At 31.1% G+C, this 17,725-nt stretch overlaps 3 protein-coding genes across 3 annotated transcripts; 1 reads left to right on the forward strand and 2 right to left on the reverse strand.

Annotated features, from left to right (window-relative positions):
• Window positions 1-40: 40 nt before the first annotated feature.
• LOC146541597 (endoplasmic reticulum transmembrane helix translocase) lies at window positions 41-7,991 on the reverse strand. The gene is made up of 10 exons (XM_085188962.1): window positions 7,529-7,991; window positions 7,367-7,456; window positions 7,084-7,290; window positions 5,062-7,011; window positions 4,004-4,259; window positions 3,495-3,691; window positions 3,062-3,204; window positions 2,121-2,253; window positions 1,596-1,739; window positions 41-1,173 (listed from the first exon to the last, which is right to left on the reverse strand). The coding sequence occupies exons 1-10, from the start codon at window positions 7,796-7,798 to the stop codon at window positions 1,075-1,077; spliced, it is 3,489 nt and encodes a 1,162-aa protein (XP_085045088.1). The 5' UTR covers window positions 7,799-7,991; the 3' UTR covers window positions 41-1,074.
• Window positions 7,992-8,783: 792 nt separating this feature from the next.
• On the forward strand, window positions 8,784-10,551 carry Prim2 (DNA primase subunit 2). Its single transcript, XM_085188969.1, has 2 exons — window positions 8,784-10,163; window positions 10,243-10,551. The coding sequence occupies exons 1-2, from the start codon at window positions 8,921-8,923 to the stop codon at window positions 10,503-10,505; spliced, it is 1,506 nt and encodes a 501-aa protein (XP_085045095.1). The 5' UTR covers window positions 8,784-8,920; the 3' UTR covers window positions 10,506-10,551.
• Glg1 (Golgi apparatus protein 1) lies at window positions 10,182-17,232 on the reverse strand. The gene is made up of 7 exons (XM_085188968.1): window positions 16,295-17,232; window positions 13,656-15,352; window positions 13,214-13,361; window positions 11,815-12,041; window positions 11,407-11,590; window positions 10,841-10,947; window positions 10,182-10,723 (listed from the first exon to the last, which is right to left on the reverse strand). Exons 1-7 carry the CDS (start codon window positions 17,058-17,060, stop codon window positions 10,559-10,561), a joined length of 3,294 nt encoding a protein of 1,097 aa, XP_085045094.1. The 5' UTR covers window positions 17,061-17,232; the 3' UTR covers window positions 10,182-10,558.
• Between the last annotated feature and the right edge of the window lie 493 nt (window positions 17,233-17,725).

Consider the following 17,725-nt stretch of genomic DNA (forward strand, 5'->3'; position numbering starts at 1 on the left):
AAATATAGATATAGAATAATCCAAAAATAAAACGTCATAATAGTTCACTACACATTTATTTGTCATAAATAAAATACCAACACATTTACATTGTATTAAATGCATATATTTGAGCCGTACGCGGCACACCGGCCGACACTGACCACGTTGCGTACAGATACCGCCAAAACAGATTTTGGAATTATTAAGAACACATAAAACATATACAAAAATCATTTTTTATTTAATAACAGTTCGTTGCTTTGTAAGTTGATTACACCATAAATGAAGAAATATATGGAATAATATCAACATTCTTATACTGTGTATTCTTAAATAAGATTATGTATAAAATGTAGCATATAGAAATAAAAGTCAGTATATTCAATATATTAATCTACAAACAATCTTTTTAATATCATATACACATCTAGCTTTGCCTTGTAATAATTCCATACATCTTTTTTAAATATATAATTTGTACACCGGCGTATAGACAAATGCCTTCAATATAAATATAATTTGGTTTAAAATATCGAAAATAACATAACACTGTACCTCTATATTTTTCGTTGCTACTAAAAGACAAAAACCACAATTTTACAAAGTATACAAAAACATCAAAGTTATGTAAATACAGTGTAAAATCTATATAACGATAGGTACTCGATTTAACGATGAACTCACTAAAGCGTCAAAATACTTCTAGTTTAGTTGATTTCATTTGTTTTCGTTATACTCTTATATATCTGGTTTTTATTAACATTGCAGTAAGTGTCAATAAAAACCAAAACAACTCCACTGCAGTCAAGAAATGTTTTTTTAGATTTACATATTTTGATGATATTACATTTGAAAAAGTATCTATAATATACTATAATAATAAAGACATTCAACATGTATATAAAAAAAATATCCATAATTTTATTAATTTTAAACATTTGGTATTTATAAAATGCGGTAGTAATAGGTAAAATTTTTGTCACCTCATTTAACGGCCAGTAACTTAGTAGTAGTATCGTTATATAGAATTCACACTGTAATTACATATTATATTATTAAATAGGTTTTCGAGGCTAAGTATAGTGAAAATCTTTAGGCACGGGCATCACCAAACGACCAAAGACATATTCTATCCACCAGGTAGGCGAAGACCATGTCCGCTATCAACACTTGTACGACAATTACTCGATACTGAAAATAAAAAAAGATAGTTATAATATTCAACCGCGGCATCGAACTAATGGTCTAATCGAAGTAACTAATTAAAATAAGTAATTATGTATGACGGATTTTACATGTCTAAAATAACAGACCAACCTACGGTAGTAACATCGGAACAATTAACGAATCACTCGAATGAAACATTATATATTTTTATTTCCTCGTTCTGGTAGAGGCAAAGCGCATCGTTAACTTCCGCCACTGAATACGCAATGCCTCAAGAATTCGGAACGGAGCGTTTTTGCCTACTCTGTTATGTGTGAGATAAAACAAAAAATACAAAAAATATATTACTAAGCAAAATACAAAGAAAGTCTTAGAAACTACACTAACTCAAAGAAACTACACTAACTTCTCTCTGCCTAATACATTAAAACATACAAAATACTCACATCAGGTGGGAAATAAACAATTTCAAACAAATTAGATAAATCAGGGAACACGCCCGTCGCTAGCGCCAGCACAGCGCCTCCTGATACAAGAATACTGTATAACAGTGGTTTATTGTCTTTCAAACCTTCCATAAATGGTTCGCCCTGAAAGAAAAAAATATATTTATTTAATGAAGTCGAACCCGCGATTCTTTGAAAACAACAAAAAAACGTTTTCCAAAATATTTTTGTGTCCTTATTGTGAGGTAGCACTTTAAAAATGTTATTAATAGGTAGAAATTTCAAAATTATGTGACGACTTTAAGTAGTCAAATTATATAAAAAATATTTTAAAAAATCCTTCAGAGCTAACAAAAGAATACTGGATATTATTACTATGAAATTAAATGTTGAACATAAATAAATATATGAAATATATTTCAAAGTGAAAATATTTAGTGTTATAACTCTGTCAAAACACTTTATTTGAACAATACATTTTATAATAATAATTTAAAAAAATATATAATTAATTAATATACATACTCTATAATTAATTGCAAACGTTGATACTTGAAGTGCCATAGATATAATATAAACAGTGCTGTTTAATAAATCCGGAGTGAACACATGCTCTTCATCCTCGGCCAAATCCATATCTAATTTAGGTTTCATATCCCTAAAATTAATAAAATGTTTATACTCTTTAACATATAAAAACAATAGGACAGTCGTGGGGAAGGGGCATAAGTGTACGACCGTAGACGCAGCAGCTTTTGGATTCGATTCCCACTTGAGAAAATGAAATATTTAATATTTTACTCACCACTCAACATGCAATGCCTCCAAATGGTACGGAAGTTTAATGGGAACAAAGTATCCTAACACTAGGTACCCAGAATTCCTCTGCCTACTCTGCTATGTGCGGGATATAACGTGAAATTTAAAAAAAAATATAATTATATATCTTTTTAGTATTCATTGTGGCAGTGTATATATTAATGTAATATATTAAATTATTGCTTGATTTTTTTTCAAGTATCCATTGAATATTATAATAACAATGCAATTGAGTTGAGTTATAAATTATTCATAACGGAAAAAGAGTTTTTTTCCCCTCTTAATTACCTAACAGAATACGCCATATTGGGTTTAGAATGATGTCACATAATAAAACTTATAAACAAATTAATATATATATATAGAGGAAAATTTATGCTTAAAATCAATATTTAAAACATGCACAACAAGAAGACAATTGAAATATGGCACAAGACAAATTCTAAGTGATGGAGGTGACCGCAGGTACAGTGGGTTACATTGAACCAATTAATGTAATGTAATATAACTTGCCTCGATAAATGGCCATAAAAAAGAACTTTTAAACAAGGACATTCCCGGGATTAAGGTGGTCGTTCAAACAGGCTTTTCAGCTTAGTAAATAAAGATAAAGATAGAAAGAGATAAAAATCATATATATTGTATACCTGTCAGGCGATCTGGCTGTGGCTTCACGAACTAAATACACGAGACAAATAAAGTGAACTGCAAATTGTGCGAGCACCGTGACTATTGTGTAAACATTGAAGATATTTGGTAGAGGCCGCTGCTTTGATAAATGTTTTAAAGGCTGAAAAAGAAAAAAAATATAATTTAAAAACTAAAACAGAAACACCTTTATTCATTTCATGGAATGAACACGAAAATATTTTTAATTTTCATTAATTTCGTTCTTCGGATTAGATTGAATCCACACCACTGTCGTGCATATTTCAGCGCCAACTCAGCACTTCAGATTTTATTTTCAAATAAGATTATAAGGCATTTGGAAAAAGATACCTATATTTAGGTTTCTATTTTCTATTATTTATATGATGATATATTAAACATAATAATTATGTACAAATGATAGTTTCTTACCTTAGATCTCGATATAAAAAGGAAACATGATGCCAAAAGTAGACTTTGTAAGGTTGCCTGAGTGTCACTGAATTTAATGCCATCCAGATACAACACAGATTGACTGTACGCCAGGATGAGTGCGTTTAGAGCTAGGATTTTAAACATTTGTAAAGTAGTCACGAGAGTACAGCGTCCTTGCTTTATGATGTGACAAACTGGAAAGAAATATTATTATTAACTTTCAAAATGAATTTAACTAATTTTGATAATTGTAGTTCAATAATGCGAACTGAAGGAAATGAAAATAATTAACTTATAGCCCCGGGGAAAGAAATCGAACTCTTAATCATCGCATTTAGCGTTAAATGCTGTCCCTTTTATATTTAAGGTCCTAAAACATCATATTATACAGAATCTCAAAAGATGAAAATGTGTATTTTTCTAATTACAACAAAAAAGTCACAAAATAAATATATAAGAAATGGTGAGGTACAACATATAAAAAAGCATCACAAAACAATACTTACTACACAATATACTAGATAACCGGCTAGTAAACGGCGCGGCGACACTCGCATCGCCCAATCTAACTAATTGGGGCTGATCGTCCTCCTCGAGCTTCTTTATAGCTCTTCGTAGTCTGGCTGCAGCTTCAGCTCGGCTTTCAGCTCGAGGGTCGCGAGGTTCCCTGAGCTGTAATGGCCTACGAGGTTCCGGGTCTGGACGCTCTTCACGCTTCTCTTTCAGACGTTCGGGTGCATTTGCTAGGATTGCTACACCCACCTTTAAAGATATCATGATTTTATGAGTATTAAATAATTACGATTTGTGTATGTAACAATTTTCTTTAAACTAATAGTTTTTATTTATTTTTTTATAACTTCAACTTGTATTTCTCGGAAAGTAAGTCTGGGAACTTGATGTTAAGACACTCCGTTCCCATTAGGACACGTTCCTCACTCATCGCGGATTTCTGGAGGTATAGTGTATCGAGTGGTAAACCTCAACTTCCTTTGGAAAGAACGAGGAAATGAAAATATTAAATATTTCATTTCCTCGAGTGGGAATCGAACCCACAACCTTTGCGTTACTCTCACACTCTTATTGCCCTGCGCCACAACGGCGTTATTATAATAATAATAAAAAAAATCTTAACATATCTTACGATATCAATAATAATAAAGAACAAAAAATGCACAGACAAATGAAGTCGGTGGTGCGGCAATCATTTAATTAAAAAAAATAAACAATAACTATACAGCATATTTAATCTTAAAATTAGTTGAGAAGAGAGAACTAGATAAAAAAATGACTAAAAATAAAGTTGCTAAAGAGGTGCTAACAACACAAGTTTTAACGATGTAAAAAGTTTCATCGTAGCGTGTTGTGAATGTACGTATAATTTAATTGATATGGGATCTGGATGCTTTAAAGTGTTATCTTTAAGTTAGAGGTGCAAAACTTTATTTTTTTATTTTAAAGACTTAAGTACATTCGGCGAAAGGTAGATATTGAATATCTTGGTTATACTTTAGTTCTGAGTATATGCTATAAATTGTAATTTTCAAAAATCATATTTACTTACGTCAGCATGTTTCAAGGCACCCACATCGTTGGTTCCATCGCCACACATGAGTGTCACGTACCCTAAAGATTTCAGTGTGACAATAATAAATTCTTTCTGTTTTGGGGCAAATCTAGCGAACACTTTTATATTTGCTATAATTTCTAATAAAAACTTATGATAATTGTCATTTAAATACTTTAGTCCTTCTCCGGTTATACACAGATCGTATTTATTTGTCAGCTCCTTTGATTTTTTAAATGGTTGCACCGGAAGTTCCACTGTTTCATTAATAGATTTCCACATCCATTCCGTTTCCGATTTGGTAAGAATCAGTACGTCGCTCTTTTGTGTAAATTTCAGTTCTTTGGCAACGTGGCATGCGGTCAAAGGGTTATCACCTGTAATCATTACCACTGAGTGTGACGCGTGGACAATCTCAGCAATTGCCTTCTTGGAGTCACTCTTCAAAGGACATGATATAATAACAAATCCGACGAACGTCAAGTCGGATTCCACATCTTCTCTAGACAAATCTCTAATGTCTTGCGATGTCAGCTTTCCTAAATTTCTATACCCTAATGCCAACACTCTCGCACCTCGTCTGGACAGAGTTAAATGCACGTGATCATAGTGGCTAGGAACTTCTTTTAACATTGTTTTGATTGTTTCGGGCGCCCCCTTAACACTGCTGATATAATGCGTTTCTAAAAACCCTCTATCATTAACTTGGTAGCCGGCTACAACGGACATTCTTTTTAAAGCACTTGCAAAATGATTTCTATGAACAATTTTCAAGGCAGGTGATTTTCCTTTTTTTGGTACAACAGCATCACCTTTAGTGAGATTCCACTCCGCCGCCTTTAATGTAGCCTTTTCAAGAGGATCCCCGACAACGCCATCATCTAATTGTACTAACGAATGACAAGACGCTAACACTTGTATTGTTTCAATTGGAGCTTCTGATAATGGTATAACAGTAGCATCTGTGTGGTCCCCTATACCTGCCACTCCTTCTACTACCAAATTGTCACTAGTCAATGTGCCAGTTTTGTCAAAACAACATATTTCAACTTTTCCTGCAAAAGGTATCCTAAATGGTTCTGTACAATATACTGCTAATTTTGATAATGATAATAAAGAAGTATTTACGGCCAATGATAATTCAATTGGCAATTCAGGAGGAACTACAGATGTTAATATTAAAGTACATTCTAAAAATAGTTTGTATCTATTTCTTTCAGGATCCTCACAACCCTTTATCCACACATATGCTGCTGCAGCAATAGCAAATATGAGAAGGAATAGAATGAAGCCAAATGTCTCTAAATTGTTAGCAGTAACTCTCTTGACACCAAACAAAATAGTTCTAAGCAGTTTTCCTTGTGATGTATTAAAACCATTACGAATGACATATCCTATACAACCATTATCGGGTGCTTTAAGTCCTGTAGACATAGTTTTACTGGGTGAAGAATGTTGGACTATTTTAGTACCACCAAACAACATATGCAATTTACCATCACCTTCTACAACTAAGTTTTGTTTAAGATCTTTCTCATTTTCTAATGGCTCTTTCATTTGTGGAACACTTTCTCCAGTCAACATGGATTCATCAACTATACAAGACCCTCTCAATAGAAGTATATCACAAGGGACTAAGTTATCAGTAAGGGAGCGAGTGAGTGATACAATATCACCTGGTAACAATTGATCGCTAACTATTTGGCGCCACCTTCTATTCCTGTATACATGTATGTTATAAGGCTTGTTCCCCATTTTTCTAATTTCAGCCATGTTCCTCAACTGTTGCTGTACAAGAGTGCATTCAAACATAACCAGCATGACAAGAGTGAATATAGAATAATACCAATACTTATCAAGGCACCACAGAGCTACACAGAATACTTGAAAAACAAAAAATGGTGCTGTTGCTCTCTCCTTAAAGAGTTCCATGAATTCTGGTACAACCTAAAATGGTTAATAATTATAAGACATCATATTTAATTAATTACATAATGTATTACATTTTTGTACTCTTACCATGACCATTTCATTTTTTCCATATTCTTTTTCAGCAATATCCAATGATTCATCATCCAAATATCCCTTAGACTCCACATATTCCTCATATGTTTTATTAGAAGGAAATTCTATTGTGAAAAATGACTTTTTATCCCAATCATAAACATATTTACTTTTTTGAAATGTAAACCAAACATCTGGATTAAGATTATCTTTTTTGGTAGACTACAAATAAATATAATTATTGTATCTAAAAACTTTGTTAATATGTATTTAATAAAACATAATTATAAAATATTACCTTTGTATGATGAAGCTTAACTATTTCTGAAAAGCCATTGTTCGAAGTAGGAACTACTTTGACAATTTCTGCTTGTAAAGGATCCTTAACCTATAAATGGAATGTCTTGTTTTTAAGTAGTTCAATTTCAAATATATAACTAAAACTTTAAATTATACTTACTTGTGTACAAGACAGAAAACATTGAATGTGTACACTCCAATAACAACAGAGGCAAATGAGTATTTGTATGATAGCTACCACTGACACTATAACAAAACCCGCTTCAAAGTTTTCATTAAAACCGTATACAAATATCCAAAAATAAAATATTATTGGATAAATTATCAAGAAAGGTAACACTGTCCCTTGCAATACAGTAGCCACAGGTTTAAATAATTGTGTATATTGAACTAAGTCGTCCAATGACGACTGCAACTTGTTTGTAACCATTTTAATAAGCTTTGTTAAATGCTTGAAGCAAAAACAATAAATAAATATTGTAACAAAGTAAAGTCTATACAAACATTTTACATTCCTTGCATATATAAAATCATTTGTGACTAACTAAGTATTTAAACTAAATTAAATTCAAATGCTCAATACCCATAGCATGACACGAAATCTATGTCACAGTCACTTGACTAATTTGACAGGTAAATGTTAATACTCTAATAAGAAATACATGAAACAAATATATTATCTGTGCTTGGCACTCTGAAAGTACGGTACTGCTATCGTTGGTTGAATACCAACAACACCGGTATTTTTAAAAATATTCCAATAAAATCAAATGTTTTTATTTATTATATTAATTAGATTACTATATGCCGGAAGATATCGATATTGACGTAAAGTCTACTAAGCTAAAATGTAAATGAAAGTCGTTAGTTGAACTGCGTCAATTTGTACTCCGGAGAACTTATCTATTTTTATATTTAGTTACGTTGTATTCAGTAATAAAATAATAATTTTCTTATACTATTACAAATATAGTGTATCGCTATATATCTTTAATGTGGTTGTGGCCAATGGACTAACCACCAACTCCATCAAGGCTTTGTTAAAATATAACTTAGTCTAAAAAAAATTCTAGCCATAATATTTCGTTTTAAATACCATAATACAATACGGTAGCCTACATACCTACCTACAACGTGCAAGTATTTGTACACTGTCCCTATTATTAGCCACAGAAATAATAAATAATATCTTACATAATTGATTACTTTGGTGTATATGATTTCTTAAAATCAAAATAAAATAAAAATTCTTTAGGAGTAAACATTTATTAAGTAGAAACTTCAAATTTGTGTGCGATGTTCTTTATATTTCCTAAATTATATTTTGCGATTTATTTATATATTGTGATATATTTTTAGTGTCATAATAAGTTTTTTTTTTAATTTCTGGACCTTTAGCAATAATGTCACAATGACAGTAGGAATAATTTAGCGCCAAAATATTAGTTTTATTATTTATAAATACGTATATTATAAATATATACATAAGTTTTGCTATATTTGTTATTAATAAACCAATTTAAAATAACCACTGTTAAGTGCAAGTATCGTTATGGATTTCAAAATAAAACGAAAATCTACTAAAACAGTCATTACAAGTAGTCTAATCGAGTGTTATCCTCATGATTTACAAATGTATAAAATTCCACCAACTGAAAATATAACTTTACAAGCTTTTGAAACGCTAGCTCTGGAAAGATTAACACTGTTAAGATCTTTAACTACTGCAACAACTTTAAAAGGCCTCCGAGTGTATTCCCAAGAATGGACAGAGTTTGTGATAAACGATTTAAGGAACCAAGGATTAAAGTATTATGCAAAACTTTGTGAAAGATCTGGTTGTGGAACACTCGAATCTGATTTAGAAGCTAGACGGAAAGATCATATAGCTCATTTTATTTTAAGATTAGCTTATTGTAGAACAGAGGAGCTACGCCGATGGTTTATTTCAAGGGAATTGGAACTATTCAAAATGAGATTTATGACAATGAAATCAGATGCTATAGATTCTTTTTTTAAACTAAACAATCTATGTTATACAAGCATATCAAATGAAGAAAAAGATGAAATTATGAAATACTTGAGAGAATCAACACATTATACAAACAACCAGAATATAGAATCATTTAAATTCTACAAAGTAAAATTTTATGAAGTGCTTGATTTAGTTAAATCTAGAAAAGTGTATCTTAAGAGTGGTTATGCTTATATACCTCATAAAGATTTTATATCAGTTCTTTCAGCACAGTATAGGATGCACCTGCGACAGAGTTTAGCTGTAGCAAGTCATCATTTAGGAGAAATAGAACAAGATGAGCGACTTGTATCTTTACTTAAAGGTTTACATCAATCATATTCAGGAAATGATTATACTAGTGATGCTAAAGTAATAATTCCAATTGAGAGTATTGATTCCTTATCTGTAAAATCTTTTCCTTTATGTATGAAACAGTTACATGAACAGTTGCGTTTAGCCCACCATCTTAAACATGGGGGGAGACTACAATATGGACTCTTCATTAAAGGAATAGGTGTAACACTTGAAGATTCTCTCAGATTTTGGAGGGAAGAATTTACCAAAATTATGGAATTAGATAAATTTGAAAAACAATATGCATATAATATCAGATATAACTATGGTAAAGAAGGCAGTAAGAAAAATTACACACCTTTCAATTGTTTAAAAATAATCAATACTAATGTTGGCCCGGGGGAGTGTCATGGCTGTCCATTTAGACACTGTGATAATGGAATCTTGAAAAATAAGCTGAAAGGATATGGGTATGAGGGTCAAGGTAATAAAAACACATCACTTTTTGTATAATTTAATTAAATTTTATTTTTCTTACATTAATTAATTTGCAAATTTTACAGCTGCTAATGATATAGTGGACATGGCTAAAAAAGGACACTACCAAATAGCTTGCAGTAAATATTTTGATGCAGTGCACAATACAGATTTTGGATTAGGCATTAATCATCCAAATCAGTTTTTTGAAGAGAGTCAAAAAATTTTGAAAGGTGATATTAAAGTTGAACCTAAAATGGAACAATCCTCTGATACTTCTGTAGTAAAAAAAGAACTGGATGGCTTAGAAGACATGGATTATGATGAAATTGCAGAGTGGAAAGAATAAATGCTAAAAAAATATTTTCACTATAAATATATACAATTCATTATAATTATGGTCTATTTTCTTTTTATATACATAGCTTTCTTTGTCATACGACCACAGTATAAACCAAATATAAAAACTAAACCTACAATTGAAATGCCTACAACTAAAAAGTACTTCTTGGAAGGTGAAGTTGATATCTCATCATACATATCACCTAGGTTCTCTATTACATTTACCTGAAACCAAAATTAAGTAGCATAGAAATATATTGTATAGCTATTCACAGTATACACGGTCCTGTGCTGTCATTTTGTTTATCAACATTTTATTGGAAAATTATGAAATAAACTTACTGAAGCAACATATCTATACATCTCAAGTCTACTTGATAATTCTTTTTGACATTCTGTTTCGAGTTTTCTGTTACTGTCATTAAGAATTATCTTCAAGCATTTCAGTCCTGAAATAAAAAAATAATAATAATATAAACAGTTATTTTATAGATCATTCCCATTTGATACACCATTTTGTATTTTAATATACCATTAATTAAGCACTATTCTTAACAACATTTTTTATATTCAAATCCTACATTATTATTGTTAAAATAAGTATATTAATGTTCTTCTTATTTTAATTATTATACGTCATAGGAATAATGTTTAATGCTATTATGGCACTGTGCATCTTGTTTTAATATATTTTCTCTGCAAAGGTGGGGATATTGCGCATGCGAAATAACGACGAAAGAAAATTAATTAAGTTTTTTTAATAATTTATACTAACGGGCGCCGCGCGGCTTTGCTCGCTTGACAAATATTTAAGAATGTGTTTAAGAAAAAAATATAATTATTTCAGTTTGGTTATCTATACTCTTTTTTAATATTCAATATACTATGATCACTATTAAAAATCTTACTTCGTCCAGCACCATGTTCCAAATCTTTACAGTACTTTAGCAAGTCCAAAGCACAGGCTCTTTCCAAGAGTGGATCAGCCTCAATGTCCACTTCTGTTTCTTCTATAATCTGTACTACTTCCCGGGCACATTCCGCCGAAACGATTTTGTGGTTTAAAAGTGCATTTTTAAGACACTCCTCCACCTAAATAGAAAAAAAACTTTACAAAAATAGATTAAGTATAAGACAAACAGATGTTAAAATAGTCTTTTTATTGAATCTAACAACATATTTCATATATATTTATGCGTGTCAAAACAATGGTCAAATTCTCGCATCTCATATTCAGTAGACTTCAATTAAGTAAATTAAAAATATAATAATATAATATGTTAAATAATAATACAATATTCAAATTCCAAAATCACCTGTCCATCTGAATTTGTAATAGAATCATTAGGTACGGCGCATATTGTTTGTATTTCGGCCTTGCACAATTTTCCTAAGAGTGGGTCAAGACGATAATTCAAGGCCTGTTCTTTCAAAACATTTGCTAATTCATTTTCACAAGTTTTCTCCAGTTTTGATTCTCTAAATTTATCTTTTAGACAATACAACATTTTGCCTTGAAGTTCTACATCTTGAGGTTCATTAACTAAAAAAATTATAATTTAAGTTACATCCCATATTCGCATTTGCGACGCAGTTAGCTGATTTCACCTAACTGCATCTAATCTACATCTAATTAACGTATTTCTATGTGATCTGCAAAAAATAGCTTAACGTCTAATGTAACTTTTATAAAGTTTACGCAGATGGAGTTAGCCGGTTTGTGAATTAAGGTATTACCTTTATTATAAATATAGAAAACAATTTGACATAGTTTAGTACTTTAGTCAGTTCTCAAAACATCAAAATAAAATCATAGTTTTGATTGTACATGCATCACACGTAACGATAGTCTGAGGGTATTCTCGAGTGGGGGATCATTCACACAATTAACGTCTACTTAAGTTTTTACTTTAAAAATATTTTCATGTGTATCCTTTGTAGGTACTAAAAGCACACTATTGGGAATGAAATATTATTAGAATCAACTAATTTGTTTCATTATAATAAACTTGCAAAAATAAATATATGAATGATAATAAAAAAATTGTTCAAGTTCGAGTCGGATTCACCCAACAATGGTTCTTTATCACTTTCAGGACTGTGGAGTAAAAATTATAATGACGGTACATACGATGCAAGTATGTTTCGATTATAATATAATAATAATAATAAGCTTTATTTCAATTCCATACAGTTATACATTTATAATTATAAAAATTTTAATCATTGATATATATTTAGATTTAATAAGTTTTGTTATTGTTTAATTTATAGATTGTTATATTTCATGTCATTTTAAATTATTCATTATTTTAATTGTTTGTTAATTGTATGGACCCCTTTCGGGTAAAAGCCTCCCCCAAGGAATGCCACGATTCTCTATCCTTAGCTGTGTCCAGCCAAACTCGAGAGGAGTACTATTTACTAAGATTTTTCACTGCGGTTCGTCATAACTTTTGTTTTTTGCAGGTTCATGTCTAATGTTTCGATTACGTAGACTTAAATGTTAAGTTGTGCTTTAGGGGACAATAGACTGGGGATAGGGGATATTTGATATAATTTCAGTTCCACGCGATATTTCAGTTCCATGCGATATTGAGATAAATGTTATTGACAAATGGACAACAAAGGGATCCTAAAAGGTTCCGTATCTATTAAGATACGAAAATCTAAAAATAATGAATGTACTTATTCATTCAAAAACATTTTACTTACCAATTACATTCATACAAAACTTTTTAATGTCTCCTTTACAAGCATTCTGCAAGTTGTTGTTCAAACGGTAGTCCATGTTTTGTTCTATCATTCTATTGACAACTACAATTTTACAATTGTTACTGAAATCTGCCTCTTGACGGTGTGCCTGAAAAAAAAATGCTACTGAAATGTTTCCTATTTATTGAATTATTTTTAATTAAATGATTTATTAAGACTTTTTTGACACAGAAGTAACAAGACAAAGTGCTCTGATTACGTATTTTTTCGAAAATTGGGCGGAAGATGAAAAACGGAGTGTCTTAAACACTAGGTTCCTTTTGCCTTACTGTTCTGTTATTAAGTTAAAATAAAAGTATCATTCTTTTATCCATATACATCTTTAAAAGAGGATTCTTTCTATATATTCTAATAAAATTATATGTTATTATAAATTCCATACCTTTAAGCAATCTAAGAGAACTGTAGGTTCAGTTTTGTGGCAATACATATCTATCATATCACTGCAGCTTGTTATCAAATGATAGTCGATGCCATTGTCTGAAAACTCTTGCTTCCTCACAACAAATAAAGCTTTTTTACAGTTTTCGCTTAGCTTTCCTTTAGCTGTTTGAAGGCATTCCAAGGCGGCTGATTCCCCATGAGGTACAGATGGACAAAAATCTAACAAATCTTTTTTGCACGCCTCTTTAAGATCAGGATCTAAGTCGATACTTTCTTTTTGTTGAAACAATTGACTTCTAAGTTGTTGACGACATTCCTTGTATATTGTGTGTTTTCTTCTAGAAATTGTATCATTCCTTATTATTTCACTCAAGCACATCACAACTTGTACCTTTGTTAGAGCCCTCGGGCAGAATCTTACAACATATGACTTGCAAGCATTTTTGAATTTTCTTGTAAATCTATAGTTTTTAAGTGAAATTAATTGTTCATGTTCAATTGCAGCCCTACATTTCACATTAGCTTTTACTTCTGCATCATTTTTGTGTGCTATTAGACAGTCTAATATATCATCTTCATCTTTTTTACTTCTTAATTGAGAAGTACATAATTTTTCTATAGGAACTCTACAATTAGTACTTATAATAACATTTAGTTCAATATGATCACTTTGAGTTTCTGTAAAATTTGAGACAACTTCCCTACACTTGGGTGATAATTCTTTAATTTTGTTTTGCAAGCACAATATTTCTTCACCTTTACGAGTATGTTCAAAACAAATATTGGCCAAGTCGTCCATACAAGTGTCTGCTATTTCAGGAAGCAAATCCACACTTACAGCCCTTTGCCTCATCACTCTTCTTACCTGTTGTTCACAGGCTGGCTTAAGTATACCTCTGAGTTCTGAATTATATGCATAGTTATATAAACAAGGTAGTATTAAAGGATCTTTCTCAGATGGGTGTTCATTTATATCAGCCCATTTCAATTTTGCTTTACATTGTGTGACAGCATCAAATTTACAAGCCTTATATAGCTGAGGATCAAGTATAAAATCTCTGGAGATGAAGTACTGTATTTGTAACAATGCAGTTTCACAATCAGATGTCATTAGAGCTGTTCCTAATTTTTCCATGAGGCAGGACATGACTCTACCATTACCCCCATTGACTTCCCGGCAAGCTCTATCTACAACAGGTTTGCAAGCTTTTCTTAGAATAGGATCAACCCTCCAGTCTTCGCCAGGATCTGCTTCTTGTACTAATATTTCTAAAGATCTCTGGCATGGTAAACTGATTCTTTTATCTTTCCTTTTCCTTGGCCTAGCATGTTCCATTAGACAATGTATTGTGCGTCCTCCAGATTCAATACCTCTACATAATGTTGTAATATCATTAGCACAATTCTGCATAAGTTCCGGAGATAATCTATAGTCGTCCATGAGCATTTTTCTATGGTCAATCATTTCTGCCATACATTCTGGAGAAATATATGTGCTTTCTACTCGTGATATATTTTCTAGACACAGTAAAATTTGTGCAAGTCTTACATCTTTATCTTCAACAACACCTTTTCTACAATGATATTTGCGAATATCTTCTTTACAAGATTTTACTAGACCCTTGCTCATTTTATAATTCATTATCATATTTCTTTGTATGTAAAATAATTGGTCTTGACACTGTTTTGTCATAGCTGTAATCAAGAAAAAATTAGAAATATTAAAATAAGCAACAGACATGCTATTTTTCAATCATATTGCATGTGGGGGGAGCCTGGTGCCCACCTCAGAAATTTTACTTTGAATAAAATTTTCGATTACCACTCGGAGTAGTGAAATATTTAATATTTTCATTACCTTGTTCTGGTACTGAAAATGGACTGTCTTAACATTACAACCTTAAGACAAGTGTATATCAGTTTGTATCTCAAAAAAAAAGAAAACCTAATAATGAGCTGGTATGGTTGGCTGATGTAAGAATGGGAAGTCAATATATTCATGACAAAAACAATTTCTTATAAGCCTGTGTATTTACTGTAATTTACCCTTTATCTACAAACAAACAAATGAACAGTTTCAAAAATCCCAATTGACTTTAAGACGTACGGTAATATTCTCTGTACCACAAGTTTAAGCCTGTTTGTACAGTTCATTTATAGCCAATTAAATTCACCATATTTGTAAAATATTGAACAATTTTGGGTTCCATTTCCACTCAAGGAAATGAAATATTAAATATTTTCATTCCCTAACTGGAGAGAAGGCAAAGTGTTGCGTAGAGTTATGTCACTCAACATACAATTTCTTTCTTTCAAAGAATTAGGTGGAAAGTGAGGAATGAAGGTATCTTAATGTGGGGTAAAATGGGTTTCCCCTGCCTACTCTTCTACATGGCTATGTTTACAACATCAAACCAAATTACCACTCAGGGAAACAATTTATTTTCATTTTCTCACTCTGGTCTAAGACAAATTTCAGTAATGAGTTCAACTCAACATAATGTTGCAATAATTTAATGGTGAGTAGACACAAATAAGCCAAGGTACAGAGGTCTTGACACTAGGTTCCTTCTCTCTACACTTCTATAATATGCTGGATACAATATGAAACAAAACAGAAACAATAAAAAAAAGTACCATTTTCATATTTATGTCTCACTAGACATTTGTACATTAACAAAGAGTCTGGTACTTCATCTGGACAGAAATTTTTCTGATCAATATTACATGCTGCAAATATAAGTTTGTCTATCTGCAAAGTTGTATATTTCATCTCTTTCAATGCTACAATTTCTGATTGACATACTGGTTGTAATTTATCTCCAAGACTTTGAAGGCATTTTAATGTAAATGTCTGGGAAAGACTTTTAGGATCTGACGGAATTCTACCACAACTGTGTGCTTCTACATCATCTAAACAGTTCTTTAAAAAGTTGCCTGTTATCTGCCAATCATTGAATATTAATGATTCTAACTGATTAATTGTTTTTTGACAAATTATATTCTTTAAAATTGGTTTCCGTTTTAATATACAATCAAGTGAGTTGGAACTTGGGTTTAGACAATCGGAAATTATGGTTTCTTCTTGGCATGGTCCTTTTAATTTGTATTCTATATAACTTTTATCCAGTAATTTATTTTGGAGCGTCCATATTTTATGTTGACATGAAAAGGGCACCTGAGTTTTATTATTATGAGTTATGTTCAACGCACAAGACAAGATATCAAAATCTTCATCTAACTGTACACATTGCCTCTCAAACACAGCACAACCTTTTAAATCCACTGTATATCTTTCACTATTTGATTTGGCACTCTCTATTCCTTGAAATCCATTTGCATAGCTTGTAATTAAATTGATGAAATAGCAAATTAATAATAAAGTTGTTATGTTGTTATACATTTTAACGCACCGGTTTACTGTTTATTGCCAATTTAGCTACCATTGAGATATTATTTGGGTTTGAAACACATAAAATATGTTAGTTTATTAATCCAAATTTGTAACATATCTTTTATATATAAAATTTATTAAAAATCACCACATATTTAAAAAAAACAAATATGCAGACAAATTGCTACAAGTTGTCAACAATAATGAAGTACAGATAACATTTATAACAGAATTATACCCGCTATAAAGTCTGTAGAGATGTAATATTACATTACATTAAAATGATTGTTATTAGCTATCGATTTTTCATTTTTCGTTAAATTTCATTGATCAACTTACATTCGTTTTTGTTATTTTCAATAGTTACCAATTTATTATTTTAGCAAGTTGCTTTATACTTTTTCCCACGTAGATAATTTGTTACTCACTATCCACCCAATTTTTAGTCTCTTTAGAAAACTACTTAGCAATTTATGACTTGGTAATTACATAAATTCGAGTGGGGACTCGAAAAAATGAAATATTTATTAAAATTTACATTTTCATTGGTTCGCTCTGATGTTGAGGCAAAGTGCGGATTGAGTTCCATCACTCATTACGCATTGTCTCTAGAATAGGATGAAAAACGGGGAACCGAGTGTTTTAACTCTAGATTCTCTCTACCTGGGTACAAC

Source organism: Heliconius melpomene, chromosome 1 (assembly GCF_056956725.1).
Source record: "Heliconius melpomene rosina isolate 202511_hmr_F chromosome 1, ASM5695672v1, whole genome shotgun sequence".
NCBI classification, from domain to species: Eukaryota; Metazoa; Arthropoda; class Insecta; order Lepidoptera; family Nymphalidae; genus Heliconius; species Heliconius melpomene.